The following is a 22240-nucleotide window of genomic DNA, read 5'->3' as shown; positions in this document are numbered from 1 at the left end:
TGCCAGAGAAAGAACCAGTTCAGTCCTCCTTCCTTGAGGATAGAGGTTAAATTGAGGCAGGTTGGATAGGGTCACCATTGGTCAGTTAAGACAGACCCTCAACTTGTCTGATGAATAATTGTGGGAGAACAGAGAGACTCTCACCTGTGCTCTTCTGCCCCAGGATCCCCTTCATGACCTAGAAATGGTTCTCCCAAAGCAGAAAGTCATTTCTCTCTTGATTTAGGGGAGCAGTGTGTGTGTGTGTGTGTGTGTGTGTGTGTGTGTGTGTGTTTTCATGTTTTATTATTTAGCTTTGTTTTGTTTTTGGTGGCAGAGCTACTCTCATAAAGAAGCTATATAGAAATGTCAGATCTGAGGAGGACCTTAAAACAGGAAATATCAGGGCTGAGAGGTATCTAGAACACAGACTTTTAGAGCTGGGAGAGTCCTTAGATCACATGTTAGGACTGAAAGGACCTTAAAACACAGAATGTCAGGAATGGGAGAGGACTTAATATAGAGAATACCAGGAACAGGAAAAGTCTAAGAAGACAGAATATTAGGCATGGGAAAAGGGCCTTATAACATAGAATGTCAGAGCTGGGAGGAGCCCTAGAACCCTCATCTAGTTTAAACCACTCATTTTACAAGGAAGGAAACTAAGATCTCAGAAAGGAGAAGGGATGGTCTGGGGCTAAGCAACCTATAAGGGGAAGAAACAATCTGAACTTGGATTTTTCTGGCTCTTAATTGGTTCTTGGTCAATGTATGCATTTGATATGTGTGTCGTTTTTCCCATTATTGTGATGGTCCAATCCCTCCTTGACCTTCAACCTCTCCTGACGTCCTTCTTCCACGATCCTTTGTGATATGGACTTGATACTAGGCTGTTCAAATTATCCTGTTAGAACATAAACTCTACCAAGCTGAAACAGCTTTGAGTATAGATCCAGTGACGGAGTATGTGTCTAACCCCCCCAAGGGCTAGACCAGTATAGAACAAAGACTTATCATTAGAGGACTCACTTTGGCACTAGGACCTGGATTAAAATCATGGCTCTCCCACTTACTGTTTGACCCTGGATAAGTCATTTAACTAGTGTCTGCCTCAGTTTCCCTATCTATAAAATGGAGGTCATCATAACACCTATCTTCTAGGATTAAGAAGATCAAATGAGAATATTTGTAAAATTTATAGGTACTTAATATGTGTTTAAACACATGTTATGTGTTTAATAAAGACTTCCTTCCTTCCTATATCACCTAATCTCTTCAGTCTTGTTTTCCTAATCCTTAAAATGAATATTAGACCAGATGACTAGCTATAAATCTGTGATACTGTGATCCCCCAATGATACACTTGTGAGTCACATTTATACAGGTGTTTAAGGGAAGCACAGAGGGGCCACCCATAAGATCACTACCTCTTAAAATGTGAAAAGGTGAAAATATCAACCCTCTCATCTCTCCCATCCCCCTGAGCTGAGCAGGTTGCTTCATTTCCTTTCATCTAGGTTTGCCCTTTCCTTGATGAATAAACTCTGGATGGGGCATGAGTCATGCCTCTTTTGTCCAGCACCGTGGAGAGAGGAGTCATTGGTTTTTTTTTTTTTAATCTTCTCAGTCTCTTCCTGACCCCATTTGAGATTTTCTTGGCTGAGAAGTAGAGTGGTTTGCCATTTCCTTCTCCAGCTCATTTTACAAATGTGGAAACTGAGGCAAACATGGTGAAGTAACTTGACCCACAAAACAAGTAAGTATCTGAAGACAGATTTGAACTCAGGAAGAAGAGATCTTCCTGACTCCAGGCCCAGCACTATGATGCTACCTGGCTGCCTAGGTGAAAGTAGAACTTAGTCAACAACCTGCCCTAGAATGCCCATCTTCAGCCTTCACGCACCAGACAACCTTCCACCCCAATGTAAACATGCAAAGAAAGCTTTTTTTTTTGGCTGAGACAGGAAGTTGGCTAGATGGAAGCTGATTTGTCATTGAGTCATAGGATTTTACATCTGGAGAGGAACGAGATCTCAGAATCTGAAAATGACAAAGAAATGACAAAGAAACTCAGTTGCCAATCTCTGTGCAAAAACAGTCCTCACTGCATCATCCCTGGAATGTGATCATCTCATCTCTGATGGAAGATGTCCAAAGTGACTTACCCAAGGTCACAAGGCTAGTAAGTTGGAGAGCCCACTGCCTCTCCAAGCAGCTTATCATACTCTGGGACAGCCCTGATTGTTAGTACTATTTTTCAAGCCAAAATTACCTTCTTTGTAACTTCCCCAATGGTACAATGGTACCCAAGTCTTCCCTCCAGGGGAAAATCATAGAAATTGAATCCTTCTTCCACATGGCTGCCTGTCAAATACTATCAGGTCCTCATGGGATTTTAAATTCAGACTGACAGAGGACCTCAAAGGTCATCCAGGATCCAGAGGAAGAAATGAAGACCCTAAGAGGGGGAGAATTTCCTGAAGTCATATAGCTAAACTTTGGAAGACCTGGAATTTGAACACAGTCCTCAGAGTTCAAATCCAGTCCTCTTCTCCCCTAGGTAGTAATTCCTGAAACGACATTCAAATCCAGGGACATAGCACACTGCATTAGAAATGGTAAGCATTTTTCACTGGCTCTAAGGTTTGCAAAAATTTGTACTTAATATATTAATTTATCCTCACAATAGCCTTGGTGGGGTCAGTGCTGCTATTATTCTCATTGTACAGAGAAGGAAACTGAGCCCTAGAGAAGTCAAATGACTTACCATAAGTTATTCAGCTAGTGAGTGTCTAAGGCAGAGATTGGATGCTCAGGTCTAGATTGATCATTCTAACCCCTGAACCTCTTACCTGCTTCAGGAATACCACCTGAATTTGGAGTCAGAGAAACTGAGTTCAAATCCTAATCAACACAAGTGAGTCACGTGGCCTTGGGGAAGTCATTTCACCTATGTAGACCTCAGTTTCCTTATTTGTAAAATAAGCAAGCAGGACTAAATGATATGGCACAATAGAACTAGCTCTGAACTTTGAGTTGATAGAATCATGTAGATTTAGAGCTGAAATGTTCCTCAGAGACTGTGTAGTCTGACCCTCCACCCCTTTTAAGATCAGTAAGGCCCAGAAAGACTAAGTGATTTGATATCAGAAGTGTGCTGGTAAATACTTAACAACTGACTCTCAGCAGGTATGGGGGATTCTCAAGAGAAAAAGTACAAGAAATCAATTGTCATATGGGGGAAGAAACTCTAAATCACTAATAATTAAAGAAATACACATTGAAAAAAGTCAATATACTAATATTTTAGGCCACATTTTTAAGCTTATTCTGAATTATTAACATTTCCCCCCCCATTACTTTATTAAGACTAGATAATTTTTGTTTGTTTTTGTGGGGCCATGGGGTTAAGTGACTTGCCCCAGGATCACACAGCTAGTAAGTATTAAATGTCTAAGGTCAGATTTGCACTCAGGTCTTCCTGACTCTAGGGTCAGTGCTCTATACACAGTACCACCTAGCTCCCTGAGTCTAGATAATTAAAAAAACAGTTAAGTCAAGCACTGTTTTGGAGTATTCGCTAATATCCAAGGTATCAGTAGCCAGGAGGAGCTGATTCCAGTACATTCTAGTTATCAGTCCTACAGGCACAACTTTAAGACAGGAATGAACCTTAGAGGTCATCTCCTCCAGCCCTCTTCATTTACAGATGAAGAAAGTGAAAGATGAACTAATTTGCCCAAATGTCATTCAGGAGCTAAGTGGCAGACCTGGGATTTAAGCATAGCTCCTAAGTGTCCAATTCCAGGGATGTCATAGTTGATACTATTTCACCTTTCACTGGAACAGGTACCTCCACCTACCTCTAACACTTTCTCTCTGTGAGGCTGTGGTCAAGTCATTCCAAATCCAAGTCTCTCCCTACTCCTACACAAGGAGAAGGTCCAGAGCCTTATGTACTCTTTATGATGGAAGGGAAACCCTGAAGCCCCAGAATCCTCACAAGCAGATTTTTTTCATATGTTTCAACTTTCTGGACTGGAGTGAAGGAAGCCAGATGATGAGAACTTGATGATAGTCAGCCAAGTGGAACTGATTTGTCTACCTTGGGCCACAGGACCTCCTTAGCTAAACTGGCTAACTCAAGAGTGTTTGAGTTCAGTCGTTTTGACTGGTGGTATTTGTTTGCTTAGGGAATCCTTTCTGGATGAGAGAATTTTGAAAAGAGATGCCAAGATCTAGAAGTAGCCCAAGAGGCCGCTTTGGCCTAATAGCTTCTTTCTGATTTTATCTTTGCCACAGTGTGCACAACTGAAAGAAGACTTGAAGAAAGATGAACTGGAAGCCAAAGAGAAAGAGCTAAAATCCTGCAAATCTGTGAGTTGACTCTCCCATCCCTAAAGGTGACTTGTTGAATAATGATGGTTACATCAGTCAGTCAGGCAATGAGCATGTACTAAGCACCTACTGTCTGCCAGGCACCAGGATGGCCAACCAGTAAACATTTGCTAAGCACCTACTATGTACAAGCACTGTTCAAGTCAATCAGTAAGATTGCCTACCATGTGTCAGTCAATAAACATTTATTAAACACCTACTATATTCAGTATTGAGCTAGTCAGGGGTGTAGAGTGTGTTCAAGGAAGACTGGTACTTTGTTGTGAGGGCTGCCAAATCCTCTTCAGGGTTGCTTTCCACTTCTGATGTCCACTTGGCCCACCTGATGCTCACCTGTGGCTCCAAGAAACTGTAGCATGCAGTGGCCACATCCCAGTAAACCATTCTGGCAGGCAGACTAAACCAGGTTGAGTGTAACTGAGAGAGTCTCAAACTCATCTGTGAATAGCAGGGGGTGTCTACTCCAAGCATGTGAAGTCTTCCACTGGCAGAATGAGTGGAAGAAAACAATTCGTTCCAACAGCCATGAGGCCAACTGAAGCAGGTGCTGTGGAACATTTAGAGCTTGGTTAGACATTGAAGACGCCAAGGTCATCCACTGCCTCTAGAGCCATCACTTGTCTCGACTCTGTCTTGCTATGCTGGATTATGATGACTTTGGAATAAAGAGTGAGGCAGATGACATTGTGCAACTACCTCACTTAAATCCAATTTACTCACACAGCAATCATAACCATTCTTCAGAGTCCTATGGCGACAAGCAAGTGATGAAGCAGCAGGTGCAGATACACTGGGAGCTGTAGTCAAACCCTGCACACAGGTGGCCCTGGGCCATAGGGTCATTTCTCTATTAAAAGCAGCAGTGAGATTCAGCAACCTCCTGGGTGACCGAGCAGACCTTTTAAGGATCACATTGCTCACCTCCTGATGTGAGGAAGGGACTAGAAAAGATACCCAAAATTGTCTGCTTACCCAACCCTGGTCCAATTTCCATGGCAGGCAGGTATCCCATAGTGCAATAAAGTCACAAAAAATGTACAAAAACTTCTTCAAAGAAGATTCCACTCAAAATCAGTGCATGGAATGTGCACACATTCAAGATTGACTAGACCTGAAAGATGAATAGCTCTTGTTGCAAAAGAACTCTGCAGGTATCATATCCAAATAGCAGCCCAAGTGAAACAAGGCTGGCAAATGAAGGCCAGCTTACTGAAGTTGGAGCTGGATACATATTTTTCTGGAGTAGCTGCAGTGATGGGGAACACTGTAAAGCTGAGGCAGGTTTTGCAATCAGAACTAATCTAGTAAATATTCTTTAATGTCTACCAAAAGGAGTGAACAACAGGCTCATGTCAGTGGGATTGCCACTTTGAGGAAAACACCATGCCATCCTCATCAACGCCTAATGCTCCCATCATAACAAACACTAACAAAGTTAAAGAAAATTTTTATGAAGACCTGGAGACCCTTATCATCAATGTACCAAAAGAGGACAAGTTTATAATTCTGGATGACTTTAATGCTAGAGTAGGCTCAGATTACCAACATGGCAGGGAGTCCTTGGGAGGAATGAAGTTGGAAACAGCAATCGCAATGATCACCTACTACTGAAGACTTGCACATCTCATGACCTTCTCATCACAAACACTGTCTTCTGTTTACCTAAACTCAATAAAACTTCCTGGATACACACTTGTAGCAAACATTGGTATCTATCAAACTAAGTGATTGTAAGGAGAAGAGATAGACAAGATATGAGAGTGACAAAGGCAATGTGTGGCTCAGATGCTGGGCTGATCACAGACTCATCCTCTCTAAGCTAAATATTCATATTAAACCCCAGTGTCTCTCTGAGGGGAAACAATTTGTTGCTAACTTGGAGGGAAAACTGAGCCAACATACAGTTGGCAACAGTGGAACAGAAAAAGAATGGGCAGCTTTCAGAGATCTGGTATACAGCACTGCATTTGCTCATCTGGGTCAGAATACTCACTAACACCAAGACTGGTTTGATGAAAATGACAGGGAAATACAGAAGCTGCTAAATGAAAAATTTAACTCTACAGGGTTTACCAACAGAATATTTCATCCATTTCTAAGAAGGCAGCATTTAATTCCATCAAAATCAAGGTATAATTGAAGCTTAGAGAGATGGAGGACTCTTGGCTCAGTAAGAAGGCAGATGAAATTCAATTTTATGCAGACAGTAACCAAACTGCTTTTATGATGTCCTGAAGGTCACTTATGGGCCAAAGACATGTGGTGTATCTCAACTGCTCAGTGATGATGAATCCACATTGATTATGATAGGGAAATGATCCTAGAGAGATAGACTGAACTCTTCCATTGTGTTCTTATCATACCATCATCAATCATTGCAGAAGCCATTGACAGTTTACCTCAAGTTGAAGTTAGTCCCCAGCTGAAGTCCTAACTGAAGAGGAGGTTTTGAATGCCATTAATCTCCTTTCAAGTGGCAAAGCACCTGGTGCTGATTCTATTCCAGCTGAGATCTACAAGGTGAAAGGTCCATTGCTCATCCAAAAACTGACTGAAATTTTCCAAGTTATATGGCATAAAGAGGTTTTCTCCCAAGAATTCAAAGATGCCTCCATTGTCCATCTCTATAAAGGTAAAAGGAACAGATGGTCCTGTCACAGAGGTATTTATCTTTTAGTCATTGCTGGTAAGATTCTTGCCAAAGTTCTTCTCATAGACTGATCCTTCACCTGGAAGATGGTCACCTCCCTGGGAGCCAGTGTGGATTCTGAAAGGGTAGAGGAGTAGTCAATATAGTGTTTATTGCCTGACAATTCCAGGGAAAATGTCAGGAAGAGAACTAGAGGTCTATATAGAACATTTGTAGATATGACAACAATCTTTGATACCATCGGTCATAAGGGTTTAGGGAAAATTATGTCAAAATTTGGTTGCCTGGAGAAGTTCATCAATATTATATATAAACTTCATGACAGTGTGCATGCCTGGGTTCTGGACAGTGGACAATGCTCTCAAGATTTTCCAGTCACCGATGGAGTGAAACAAGGCTGTACCCTTGCTCCTATACTTTTTAGTATGCTGTTTTCAGCCATGTTATCTCATGCCTTCACTGATGATGAACATGACCTCAAGATCAGCTACCATATTGATGGCAAATTCTTTAACTTGAAAAGGCTGTGAGCCAAGACCAAAGAGGAGGGAGTGTTGGTACATGATCTTCTGTTTGCAGATGATTATGTACTCAATGCAGCCTCTGAAGCTAAGATGCAACAGTGTATGGATCAATTCTCTGCTGCTTATGCTAACTTTTCCCTATCAATTAATACCAAGAAAACACAGGCACTGCATCAGCCAGCACCACACCACCCACATATAGAACCATCGATTACTGTAAATGGAGAAGTTCTGAGTATGGTAGACAAGTTACCTTGGCAGTGTCCTTTCCATTGGGAGGTACACATTGACAGTGATGTTGACATATGCTTTGCCAGAGCTCAGGATTTGGGAGACTCCATAAGAAAGTGTGTGTGAGAGAAGAGGTATTAGACTGATTACCAAACTGAAGGTCTATAGAGCCATTGTGCTGACCTAATTGCTATATGCCTGTGAAATCTGGACAGTCTACCAGTGCCATGTCAGGAAACCAAATCACTGCCCTTTAAATTGTCATAGGAAGATTCTGAAGATCACCTGGCAGGAGAAGATACCAGACACTGAGTAACCATTGTAATAGATACTTATTGGCTATATGACTGTGGTCAAGTCACTTAATCATTAGGAATTTCAGTTTCCTCATCTCATTTGATCCTCACAATAACCCTCAGAAGTAGGTGGTATTATAATTCTCACATTACAACTGAAGAAACTAAGTTAGAGAGAAATTGAATTGCCCAGTGTCAAACAACTAGGTAAATGTCTGAAGTTGTACTTGAACCCAGGTCAACTTGAACCTTTCTCAAGCTAAATTGCCCAGCATTCCAACATTACTACACAGAGTGCAACTACAATGGGTTGTACACATTGTTAGAATGCCACACACATGCTTGCCAAAAAAAAAAAAACTATTTTAGGGGGAACGCACACAGGACAAGTGCTCTCAAAGGGGTCAGAAGAGGTGATACTGTGACTCCCTGAAGATCTCACTGATTTAGGATTCAGCATGGGAGATACTAGCACAGGACTGCCCAGCATGGTGTACCCTCATCAGTGAGGCTGTGAGGAAAGCAGAATGGAAGCAGCTCAAAGGAAACATGACTTAAATAAGTTTTGAGTACCTGCTCCAGGTGACACATGGATTATCTGTGCCTGATCTGAGTTCATATTGGTCTGAACAGCTACAGTCAGACACACTGTAATTTGTCTAAAATATATTAATGTCACTTTGGTCTTCTTAGATAAAGAAGAACATGAACACTTGGTATGTGCAGGCATTGTGTTAATCAATCAATAAACATTTATTAAGTGCCTGCTATGTGCCACTGTACAAGTTAAGCAGTAAACATTTATTCAACACTTACTATATCCAGGTATTGAGCTAGTCAGCCAACAAACATTTCTTAAACACTTAATAAGGGCAGGCATTGTGCTAATCAATCAGTAAATATGTATTAAGTGCCTACTATGTGTCACTGTGCTAGTCAATCGCTCAACATTTATTAAACACCTACTATATCCAAATATTGAGCTAGTCAGTCAGTGAATATTTATTAAACACCTAATATGTGCAAGCATTATGCTAGTCAATCACAAAACATTTATTAAACATCTACTATGGATCAGGCATTGGCTTGTAGATCAATAACCACTTATTAAACACCTACTATATCCAGGCATTGAGCTAATCAGTCAATGAACATTGTTAAACACCTAATGTGTGCAGGCATTGTGAGATATTAGACATGTTAAACACTTGACAAAGCCTTGAAATATTTAATGAATATCAACTGCAATTATTATTATTATGCAAATCTGAAGTAGGTAGGAAAGCATGGCTCCATAGTCACTCTTCTACTTAATTTAATTTAGCAAGTAATTCTTTTTTTTTTAGGGTTTCTTTTTTTGCAAAGCAAATGGGGTAAAGTGGCTTGCCCAAGGCCACACAGCTAGGTAATTATTAAGTGTCTGTCTGAGGCTGGATTTGAACTCAGGTACTCCTGACTCCAGGGCCGGTGCTCTATCTACTGAGCTACTGAGTCACCCCATCAATTAATTCTTAATATTTATTAATATCAATAGCATATACTATATACAAGATTCTAGGATCAACTCTAGGGATACAGAAATGAAAGATGGCAGAGTCCCCACCCTTGTGGAATATTACTTCCATTTTACAAGTTTCACTCAAAGCCCTGCTCTGGACATTTGCTCTCTGGACTAGGAGTAGATAATGAGATAAAAGTGAGCATGTACTCCAGCTGTAGTACAACCCAAGTCTCATGATTCTGAGGAGTCCATAGTTTCACCAGACACTGCCTTTAGGGGTCTAGAATACAATAAAAAATGTTAAGACCCTCTGAATCATTAGCCCTTTTTTAACTTCTGTATCATCTTAATGTCTCTCACTCAGACCCTCAGAATTTTTTCAGACAACCCACTGTAGAGTCATGCCTTCTCCATCTCATAATTGTTAGATCAATTTTGAGGGACCAAGTATATGACTTTACAATTGTCTCTATGACATTTCATCTTATTAGAATCAACTCAAGCTTATTGTTTGACAAGATTATTTCAGATCCTTTCTCTGTCATCTGATGTATTGACTTTCCTTCCCAGCTTTGTGTCATTTATATGTTCAATAAGAATGCTCTCCTTGCCTTTATCCAAGCCATTAAATATTGGCTAGATGACTGTGGGCAAGTGACCTAATCATTACTGAGATCTATAATGATCTATAATAATCCTCATCTCATTTGATCCTCACAATAACCCTTGGGAGTAGGTGGCCTTATAATTCCTACTTTACAATTGAAGAAACTGAGTTACGGAGAAATTAAGTGAATTGCCCAGTGTCATACAACTAGGTAAATGTCTGAAGTTGTACTTGAACCTAGATCATCCTTATTCCACAAACAGCATTCTATCTGCTGTGCCACCTAGCTGTTTAGGATTAGGCTATCCTTTAGCACCAGAATAACTACCGAAATTTTGTAAAAATGCTTCCTCAGCTGATCTTTAAATGGTTTTATTCCACTATTCTGCTCATCCTCCTTTACAGATTCTTCAAATAAGCAATGTCTCTTCTAAACTGTGATGTCCAATATTTAACTCATTACTCAGAATATGGCCTCGCTAGGACAGAAGACAATGAAGCTATAATCCTCCATGTTTTAGAAACCATACTTTTGTTCATTTAGCCCAAGACTCTGTTGGAATCTCTGTCATCATGCTATTAACTTATATTGAGATTATGGTCCTCCAGCCCCCCCCCCCAGATCTTTCTTCATGCAAACCTATATCTAGCCAGGTTTCCTTGCACTTGAGAAGTTGACTTTTTGAACACAAGCATAATACTTTACATTTGTCTCTATTAAATTCCATATTTTTGACTGAGTACTATTCTTTAAATAATTTTTGAATCTCCATCCTGTCAAGTAACAGATTCAATTTCCTCATTCAATTTATGGATTAAAATGTTTGTGACAAAAGGTCCTAAGATGCCATCTAGGATGAACTCTCCTGCTTACACTAGAAATCTGCTTGAAAGGCTGTTGCATTCAAGTGAAAGCATGACTCCTAAAGTTGTGTAGCTTATTTTTTCCATCATCGGGACATAACCCAACAAGGAGAGGGGGGAGAAATCTATGCATTAACAGAGGGGTAAAAATTTCTGTGGCTTAAAAAATTGGAAGACAATGGAGTACTATGGTAAAAGTCAAAATTTGGCATTCCAGTGGACCTAGTCTCAGTCTTTTATTACCTGGAGCATGTTGGGCAAGTCACTTCATTGCCTAGGACCTCAGTTACCCTAACTGTATAACGGGGGGGGAGGAACTAAACTAGATGACCTCTGAGATCCTTTCCAGCTTTGAATTTGAGATCCTATGAATTCATAATTTATAGTAAGGGAATAATTGAACTTATTAATCCCAAGATCAATAGATTTTAGAATTGGAAGATGGAAGATATCAACCAGATTTGGAGACAGATAATCAAGGTTGAAATCTCATTCTGACATTTATTTTCTATGTGATATTGGGCAAGACAACTTCCTAGACCTCAGTTTCCTCATCTGTACAATAGGGATAATAACAGCAAACAGGGTTAAATGGTGATAATGATGATGATGATGATGATAATGATGATGACGATGAATAGAAATATGAACATGAATGACTTGTCCACAAACAGCTCCTAAAAATCAGAACTGGAATCTGAAGTCAGGTCTTCCTGACTCCAGGCTCAAAGTCCTATCCTTAGTATAGAACCTTCTTCTTTGCTTTGAACAATGCAGAAAATCAACCACTATGAGATGATTTTACTATCATCATGATTTTGATAAAGCTTCTAGTCTTGAAATGAGATAATATAACAAGACTGGCTTTTCTCCAGTCATGCCCAAGGTGACATGTTGAATGGACTTTGATGCCTTTAGGTTGTATGGAATCAAACTGGAGGAAAATTTTGCATTATATGGGGTCAAATTTGAAGATGACTTTGTTTGCATGAATCAAATCCACATGGATTTATTAAATGCTCAACTCACTAATTGTCAGTCATTATGCTAAGCAGTAGAAATACAAATTCAAGCTGGAAGAAAATCTTTGCCCTCAAGGAGCTTACATTCTAATGGAGAAAGAGATCACATAAAAGAAAAGTGAAGGAGAAAAGTAGAGTAAATTCATAGTGTTTTCTGTGTTGAATGGTGTTCATTAAACTGGAAGGTTATTTCTTCTTTATGAGATCAAATAGGAAGATATTTTCTGCATTGTACTGGACTAAACTTGAAGATTTTCTTGTATTGTATGGGGTAAAACTGGAAGACAGGGATGCTTCCCTTCACTTCTCTGTTTTCTCATCTCTTTCAGCAAATCAAAGACCTGGAGCAGCAAATGAAAACCCTAGGGGAGCAGCTCCAAAAGAGTTTCAATGAGCACAATCTCATCTCTAAGATGCTGAGAGAAAAAAGCAAGGTATCTCCTTCCCCCCCCACTTGTCAGAGGCCAAGATGCCATCTCCCCTCACTTCATGCTCTCTATCCAGAATGGAAAGGAACTAGGTATAGAGGCTCCATCATTGACTCCCCCAGCAACTCTCTGAAAAAACTATTTGTTGACTTAATATTCCTATCTGATGGAGCCCTAGAAGATGGCCCCTGCTCTACAATGGGGTAAAGTGGGATGGAAAAACCCAGGGAAACAGGGAATCTTTTTAGTCAGGAGCTAATTCTGGCTTCAGTCGTTTCCCCATCCCATAACTGCAACCCTCTGGGCTGATCTCATCTTAACCTTAGACTATATCCCTTCTTGGATCTAGATCTACCCTTATGGGGGAAAACCCTTGTGTCATACTTCCATCATCTGGATCTCTTAGAAATTAAGTCCTATAGCATAGTATGGTATGGTATGGTATGGTATGGTATGGTATGGTATGGTATGGTATGGTATGGTATGGTATGGTATGGTATGGGTGACAGTGGGCATGTTATGGGGGAAGTATGGAATAGTAATCTAACATATATTATGGCTAAAATATGATGTACAGGCAGCTAGGTGGCAAAGTGCTAGACCTGGAGTCAGGAAGGTTCCTCTTTGTGAGTTCAAAGTTGACCTCAGATACTTACTGGTTGTATGAGCTGGACGTTTAACCTTGCTCACTTCAATTTCTTCATCTGTAAAACAAACTGGAGAAGGAAAGGACAAGCCACTCCAGTATCTTCACCAAGAAAGTCACAGATAGTGTCACAAATAGTCAGATGTGATTGAAAATGAATGAACAAGGGGCGGCTAGGTGGCGCAGTGGATAAAGCACTGGCCCTGGAATCAGAAGTACCTGGGTTCAAATCCGGTCTCAGACATTTAATAATTACCTAGCTGTGTGGCCTTGGGCAAGCTACTTAACTCTATTTACCTTGCAAAAACCAAAAAAGAAACAAAAAGAAAAAAAAAAAGAAAATGAATGAACAACTACTATGTAATATGAAACAGTATAGTACAGTACATTATAGTTATGGTATATTTGGTATGTACAATTTAATATAATAACATTCTTTAAAATTTCTTGGAAATTTCTCTTAAGAATTTCCCCAGATTTACCAGGAATTAGCCAGCTTTCCCAATGTCTCCTCCACATAGATAGAAAAATATCATCATCTAATAATATTTGGGGGGAATTCTGTTTAAGCTCCCTCCCATTTTCAACAACTATGTTCTAAGTTTCTTTCTAGGTCTAACATTCTGTCTAACATTCAAGTCTGAAGTACCCCCCAGCTCAAACATTCTATGTTCTAAAACCCTCCCAATTCTGATAATATGTATCTTCTGGTTCTGTCTATTTTCTAAAATGCCTTCCAGCTTTAAGCACCTAGGTTCTAAGGTCCTTCCCAGCTCTGACACTCTATCCTATGTTCTAGTTTCCTTCCAGTTAGAATATTCTTCAAAGAGAACTGAGTCTGAAGTCAGAGCATCTAGATTCAATGCCCATCTCTGATGCCACTGCCAGTGTGACTTTAAATAAATTTCTTCATTTCCACACCTGTAAAATGTAGGACTTGGCTTCTGAAGTCCATTTTTCAGCTCTCGATTTGATTTTACATTATTTATTTATTTGTTTGTTTGTTTGTTTGTTTGTTTGTTTGTTTACATTCTAATTTTTACATTCTAATATTTCTGCCAGTTCTAAAGTTCTATGTTCTAAGTTTCCTTCAAGCACTGATGCTCTTCAAAACTGTAATTCTGTAATTTCAATGTGTGCCCTTTAATTCTCCCCTTTCCGAGGTCCAAAGAGGTTCAATGAATTCCCACCATAGGTCACTTGCAAAGGTGGGTACCAATTTAAGGGGAAAATTTTTTTTCTTAATATTTAGAGCAAGAGAATGTATAAAAATAATTTTCTATCTAAGCTGAAAATAATAAAGGTAAACTGAAAATCTCACACTTTTTTCTACTAATCTTAATGCTCAATGAGCATTAAGTATGACATAGTGCATTGTCAAGAAAATCAGAGCATGTTAAGCACCTATTGTGTGCTAAAATATAATACAAAAAAGGGCAAAATGTAGTCCTACCCTCTCATAATCTAATGGAAGAGACCACAGGCAAACAATTATAAACAAATAAGATATATTCCGGATTTATTGGAAATATAATCTCAGAGAGAAGGGTAAGTGATCTCAGAGGAAAGGCACTAGAATTAAGGGTGAATGAGAAAGGCTTCTTATGGAAGGTAAGACTTTAGCATAGTCTTATTAAAGGAAGCCAGGGAAACTTGGAGGCAGAGGTGAAGAGAGTTAAGAATCTAGCCTCAGTCCAGAAGACCTGAATTCAGTCATACCTTGGGTGACCCTGGGCAAGTTACTTAACTTGTCCATATCTCAGACAAATCTCTAAGACTATAAATTGAAGAGCAGTTAATGAAATCAAAGAATAATTGCTGATTTGCATTAGTCAAAGTGGGCAGTTCCTTATTAGTGTTCCCTCATACCAGTTATATCATAGTTATAGATCCAAATAAACAGTAAAATCTTTATAGGACTCAGGTATGCAATAAATCTTTGTTGATTTGTGAATTTAAAAGATAATGAGCCAGATTCTAGCAGGGTAAAAACTTGAGGAATAGCACAAGCTCTGGACTGTAGATTCAACTCTGCCGTTGACTTTCTATGTGACCATGATTAACTTACTGAACTTCTCTGGGACTCAGTTAAACTGATTGACCCCAGTGGGTTGGAAAAATCACTGGATTTGAAATCAGAGGACCTGATCATGGCAAAGTAATTTCTTTTCACAGGTCTGTTTTCCTATTCTACCTGTAGGATTTACAATTGTTTACAGGTTCTCAATTCAAAAGTGGATGCCCTTCCTCTTATGAGTCCCCAGGTTCTAGGGAAGCATGCCATCCAGAAACAACTGCACAAGTCAGAGTATTGCAGCAGATGGCAGCATCACACACTCCCATAGAACACCATTAGCAAGAAGCACTAGGAACCAATTATTTCAGATTAATAATATATAACTGGGGGCAGCTAGGTGGCACAGTGGATAGAATACCGGCCCTGGAGTCAGGAGTACCTGAGTCCAAATCTGGCCTCAGACACTTAATAATTACCTAGCTGTGTGGCCTTGGCCAAGCCACTTAAGCCCACTGCCTTGCAAAATTCTAAATAATAATAATAATAATATATAATTGGTCCAATCTGAGCCTTCCTTATGAGTCATGAGTTGGAAGATAACTGAAAATCAAACATTTGAATGTTAAAGGCCTACTTTTGCTGCCTAGATTGTTTTTCAGGATCTAAGAGCACAGGACTTGGGGGAACAGAGGGAGGGAAAAGAGGGAAGGAGTCCAAGCTTCACCTTTCCACAAGATGGGATGACCTTAAGTCGTGTTGCCTCTGTGGGCTTCAGTTACTTCCCCTGTAAAATGGAGCTAACCATTATGCACCATCTGTCCCACAAATCCCACCTTTGGGAGAAAAGATCTCCTTAAATCATGATAGAAATAAGGGATGGTAGAAACATTGCTTAACTTACACTAGTTTGGTAAGTCATCCAGAAGGAAGGCATAGTTAATGATTACCCTAAAGAAGCAAAGTTGGGAAAGGTAAGGGCAAGGTCCACTGCTTGATCTTATTTCCAAAAGATCTTGTTTAAAGGCAACAGAGAAGGAACCAATAGGGAAGAAGAGGTTGGGCAAGTTGATAAAATTCTCTGGGCCTCAGGTTCCTCCTCTTCAAAACAAGAGAGGATCAAACTCAGTGTAGTGTTGGAATCAGAGGGTTGGGGTCCATGACCTCTGACAATTCTGTGTGATGTTGGGCAAGTCAGTTCCCTTCTCTGGGTCTTTGTTTCCCCATATGTATGCATCCTCACCCATGATCCCAAGAACCTGAGTATTAGAACATCCTTTCATCATTCCAGGCTGAAGAGAAGCTACAGGCGGATTCCAGGAAGAAATTTATACAGCTTCAAGAGATGGGGTACAGAGAGAAGCTCATTAAAGACAATTTGGACAAAGCAGTGTATCAGGTAGGGAGGTGTCAGGGTACCAGCCATTCACCTGGCAGTGTTAAGTATTTACGTTTTTCTGAATTTAGATATGCTACAGAACAGCTGGTGAAAAACATGTCTCTGAGAAAGAACAGACTGAAATGAATCATAGATGAGTCATAACTGGATCCTGGAATGTCAGAAGGAAAAACCTTCAGAAAAAAAGAATGTTAGACCTGGGAGGGACCTCAACACAGAATGCTGAAGTCTGGAGGCAGCATGGTACAAGCAAAAGAGCATTGAATTTGGGATCAGAGGACATGGGTTCAAATCTCTGCCCTACCACTTACTACCTGCATGAATCAACCAACTTCCCTGATCCTCGATTTCCCCATCTGTAAAATGAGGGGATTGAACTGGATGATTTCTAACTAAAGTTGTTTCCAGTTCTCTTGACAATGTCGATCTCAGAGCTAAGAGGGACCTTAGAATGTGGAATGTCAGAGCTGGGAAGGACTTTAGAACACAGGATGTCAGAGATGAAGAGGACCTTAGAATATGGAATGGTATGTGGGAAAGACTTTAGAACATAGGATATCAGAAATGGGAAGGACCTTAGAATGTGGAATGGAAAGCTGGGAGTTACTTTAGAACACAGGATGTCAGAGATGGGAAGGGACTTTAGAACTCAAGATGTCAGAGTTGGGAGGATCTTTAGAACAGAGATCTCAGAGCTAGAAGTAATCTTAGAACATAGAATATTAGGTTGTAAGAAATCTTAGACCTCATATAGTCTATCCCCAACCCATTTTACTGTAAGCTTTTCTTTATGATTTTGGACTTAGAAAGATTAGATCCTATTCTGATAAATAATTGAAAAGGTAATTTTCTCTTTTTTTTTGTTATCCTCCATGTGGAATTACTACTGAAATAATCTCCACATGTAGCTCATGTCTAATTTCCACAAGTATAAATGAACAGTTCCCAGATTCTTTATAAGCACTCAGGGTAACAAATGCATATGGGTAGAGGACAATCTTTATTTCATCCTTGAGGAGAAAAAAATTACAAAGAATACAAAGAACACAGGCCATAAACTGGTACAAAAACTATACAAGGTGGTCACTAATAGTCCATAAACTCTTCTCAAAATGGAATAGAACTTGGAGTCACCCTGAGTACAAATCCCAGAGAGTTCCTGGTTCTTTTAAGATTTCCCATGGTCTCTCTCAGACTCATAGTGCTACTACCACATGGTTTAGACTCTCTAAAAGACAAACATGACTGATGAACAAGTAACCTATACACCGTTCCTTTCTAGAAAAAGTAATTCAGGCAAACATTAATTTCTTACTTTCAGCCTTGTATTCAATGCGTTGACTGTTTTAAAGGGTTTTGTTTCAGAAGAGACCCTCTAAGGTCTTAGTTTCTGGGTGCTGAGGGCTGTAAATGACCCTCTCCAAAAAAAATTCTAAACCATTTTGAATGTATAGATACTGGGGATAATGGCAGGAAGTCTTCTCTTAAAGAAGCATCAAATTGTCTCAAATCATCTACCTCAGTATGCCTATGAGTAAGGAGGAATTTGTATTTCCAGAAACTGGAAGCTAACTGGTAATGCCACTTAATATGAAGTTTCTCCTGGCTATGTCTCACTTTCTGATGTCAGATATAACCATAATCATAATAACCAACATTTGTATAGCATCTAGCATGTGAAGTCACTATGAGTCCTTTACAGTTATTATCTTGTTTGGTCTTCACAACACCCTGGGAGGTAGGTGCCCTTCTTATTCCCATTTATAGATAAGGAGACTGAGGGGAAACAGAGGTTAAGTGACTTGTCTAGGGGCCAAATATGAACTGGGGTCTTCCTGACTTCAACTTTGAGATTTTGTTCATTGAGCCAAATAACTGACCCCAGATTTAAGAATAAGGGTCCAGACTGGAGGTAAGTAGGAGTTCAAAGCTAAAGGAATCTAAATACCAACTACTTCTTCCTCCATGATCAGAGTCTTAGAATCATAGATTTCAGTTCTCAAGAAACCAGAATGAAGAGAGGTCCTTTAAACCTTCTCAGATTTAATCTTCTGAGTGACTGAGGGGAGTATTGCTTGAATGGAGATGTAATATAGATTTGCAGTAGATGACTGGAGGGACCTGTCAGATCCCAAGCCTCAAATCACTTAATGGACAGACAGGAAGGGGGCATCAAGAGGCTTTGCTTCTAGGGTTCCAGAGATCAGGAGCTGAGTAGGTCTGACCAAGGATGGTATCCTGAGTGGGCCTTCTGCTCTGCCATCTTGGGATGATACTTCAGAATGTTTGAGGAATGTCAGTTCAGTCCCAAGGAACCTAATTGCCTAGAGTGACTTTAGGACATCTCAACCCTCTTGGAGTCAGTGTCAATGATGGCCAACTTTAATTTCTTGCTCAGTCATCAAAGGATCCTAGAAGGTGGGTACCTCCTAAAGTCAACTCTTAAGAGTCCTGTGGTTTGGCAATTTCTCAGCTCTCATTGCTCTTCCTCCAATACTGAGGAAATTATTTTCCTTCTCCTATCTCTTCTAGTCCTTTCATCCCTACCTATCTCAGCTTTACTTGCCCACAACCCTATGACTCCTTCATTTTACTCTATCCTTTGGAATCCTCACTCTACTATTAATAAATTCTCCTTGTCCCTAGATCTTAGCACTTCTCTTTTTTTCTAATTTCTTGCACTATTGAGATCAAATTAAGCTTGAATAAATAGATATTTATGAAATCCTTAGTGTAGTGTCTGACACATAGTAGGTGTTTAACAAATACTTTTTTAATTGGAATTGTGGCTTTTTTCCAAAAGATGTTGAATCCCTTACTATCCTCTTAAGACCAAATGTTTCTTGTGTCATGGTCCCCAAAGCTTTGGATCATGCTTCCTAACTCTCCATCTATTTTTTTTCCATTGGTCCACAAAGTCTATAGCAGTGGCATCAAACTCAAAAAGAAACAGAGGCCACTACAATATAGATAAGGAACCCTGTGGACTATATGTCACCTTTGGAAACTACTTATCTATATTATCTATATTTTATTTTATTCTTATTTATTTTTGCTGAATATTTCCCAATGGTATTTTAATCTAGTTTGTATGGCACTTGGGAGTTTTGCAGGTCATATGCAGTCCATGGGTATATGGAGTTTTTTTGCCTCTCAATCACATAGCATTTAACTTCTAACTGTATGCCACACATTTGTTATGAAGAAAGGCAAAAAAAAAAAAATCAGACCTAGTTCCTTCTCTCAAGAAGCTCATAGTTTGGTTAGGGAAACAACTAATTACAAACAAGATATACATATATACATATATGTTGATATATTTACACACATAATTACATGCATAGTAGGTGTTTAACAAATACAGTGCATGTGTGTATGTGTGTGTGTGTAGGGTAACTGGGAGTGGCCTCAAAGGGAAGTCCTAGGAATAAAGATGACTAAGAATAAAGAAGCCTGGGAAAGGCTTTTTTGCAGATTTTAACTAAGACTTGAAGGAAACCAGGAGGTGGAGATGAGAAGGGAGAGTACTGCAGGCATAAGGTGACAGCCAGGGAAGATACCTGGACTCAGGAGATGGAGTCTTTTATGCAAAGAATAGCAAAAAGATTAGTTTCACTTCCGAAGTGTATGTGGAAGGGGGGATGAAGTATATTAGAAGACTGGAAAGATTGGATGGGGTCAGATTATGAGAGCTTTAAAAGTCAAACAATTTTTTTTTATTTGATCTTATGGTAATAAGGAACCCCTAAAGTTTATTGACAGGGATTTTTAAGAGTTGGCTTACATTTTTGTTATTGTTCAGTCATTTTAGTTGCTTTAGACTCTTCATGATCCCATTGGGGTTTGTTTGTTGTTGCTGGGTTTTGTTTTGGATTTTTTTGGCAAAGGTTTGCCCCTTCCTTCACCGAGTCTATTTTACATAGAGGAAAACTAAGGCAAACAGGGTTACAGGATGTGCCCAGGGTCACACAGCTAGTAAGTGCCTGAGACTGGATTTGAACTCAGGTCTTCCTGAATCCAGTCCTTGGCTTTATTCATCTAGTTGCCTTAAGGCTTATATTTTAGTAAAATCAATTTGACAGTTGACTGGATAATGGACTGGGTGGGAGATACTCAAGGCAGAAAGATCCACCTGAAGGCTATTGCAGTAATCTAGACAGGAGGTGATATCTACAGCAGGGAGTAGACAATGTCAGAGGAGAGAAGAGAAAGGATTCCAGAGATGTTTCAAAGATGCAGTCTACAGACCTTGGCAACAAATTGGTTGTGGTGTTCTTCCCTCAAATGTTCTTAACCATGCTTCCTTCTCTTTGGCTACAGGATTTCCTCACATGAATATATCTTCATGCTCTGCAACTGTATTCTGTACTCCCTCTCTACACTTTTGTTTTTACCTGTCTTTTTTTTTCAGTCAGGTGGACATGGTTGAAATGACTCAACAACAAAAATGTCCTTCCAGATTGATATTCCACTCATGCATCCCTACACCCCCCATCAAGCCTCTGTGATAACCTTTAAAATCAAATTTATCTCTGAATGAAGACTTTTAATTCACCTTGTTAGATAGTCATATTTAGTGCATTCATGATGGAGAGAGAGAGAGAGAGAATGAGAGAGAGACAGACAGACAGAGAGAGAGAATGCGAGAGGGGAGAAATGGAGTCAGTGTCAATACATAGATATACACACACATACATATTATTGAGCCTGTAACTTTTAATACTGGTTCTTTACTTAGATTTTTGTTTCCTTTGCATTATGAGCATTATGAGCTCTCCTGCTATTATTCTCATATGCTAGCTATTCTCTCTGGCATCTTTGTCAGCAGGCAGCCTTTCTTTTCCATCTAAACCACTTTTGTTTCCAAGCTCCAAGCATATAAATTTTTACATACTATATTTTAGGTGTACCACATTTCTAGCCAAAAGCCCTCAGTAATTCATACTTATTAAATCACAGTACAGAAATCTGAATCCTGTCCTCAGATGCCATTTTCTTAAGCAGCTGTTCATTTCAGTTCAGTAGCAGGTAAACCAACTGACTAGGAGGAGGAGAGGTACTGGGAGAAGAGCAGCAGGTCACCTGAAATGCTTCCCTCTCTATTGCTAGTCTGGGACAGAAATCAGGACAAGGGACACACATATTGGTGTTAAGTTGTTTTGCTCATCCTCTCTCACGAGTGAATCATGGAACTCTGGTGAGGTTTTTTAAAGATGTAAGATATAGGATAAGTGTTTCAGGTTTCCTGTGATAACTCCTGTCTTAATTTGGCAGGTTATTTAAGCAAGATCTTTCCTGAAGACTCTGCCATGTGTATGACTATAGTTCTCACTGGAAATAAAATGTTATAGCAAGAGACAGTGTTATCCCTCTTTTTACAGTTGAGGAAACTGAGGGTCAGACTTGCCCAGGCTCATATAGCCAATGAAAGTCAGACTGGAATTCAGTTTCAGGTCCCCTGATTTTAAGATTGGGTGCTTTCAGATGATCTCTAAGATGCCTTTCAACTTAAAATCAAGTGACCCTTTCCCCTACTTCTACCCCATCCTAAATACTACAGGAGAATAACCTGGCAATGCACCCAGATGAATGGCTTCAGGTTGCCATACTCATTACCCATCTCATTGGCTCTTGGCTGACAAGGTTGTGGGCACCTCCGGTGGGTAAATGACTAGAAGTCC

The 22240-nt window shown here is 39.7% G+C and overlaps 1 protein-coding gene across 4 annotated transcripts in view; it reads left to right on the top strand.

The window, feature by feature from the left end:
- FHAD1 (forkhead associated phosphopeptide binding domain 1) overlaps positions 1–22240 on the top strand; it is a 195336-nt gene that overhangs the window by 86324 nt on the left and 86772 nt on the right. For 2 of the 4 annotated variants that reach the window (XM_074218377.1, XM_074218381.1), the window contains 3 exons: positions 4282–4356; positions 12402–12506; positions 16452–16559. In XM_074218377.1, coding sequence (XP_074074478.1) covers positions 4282–4356; positions 12402–12506; positions 16452–16559 — 288 coding nt within the window. Of the gene's footprint in view, positions 1–4281; positions 4357–12401; positions 12507–14309; positions 14355–16451; positions 16560–22240 lie in introns of all 4 variants that reach the window. The other 2 variants (XM_074218380.1, XM_074218378.1) reach the window with 2 other exon arrangements.

The sequence above is a fragment of the Macrotis lagotis genome, chromosome 1 (genome assembly GCF_037893015.1).
Source record: "Macrotis lagotis isolate mMagLag1 chromosome 1, bilby.v1.9.chrom.fasta, whole genome shotgun sequence".
NCBI lineage: Eukaryota > Metazoa > Chordata > Mammalia > Peramelemorphia > Peramelidae > Macrotis > Macrotis lagotis.
This window is presented reverse-complemented; position numbering and strand designations above follow the sequence as displayed.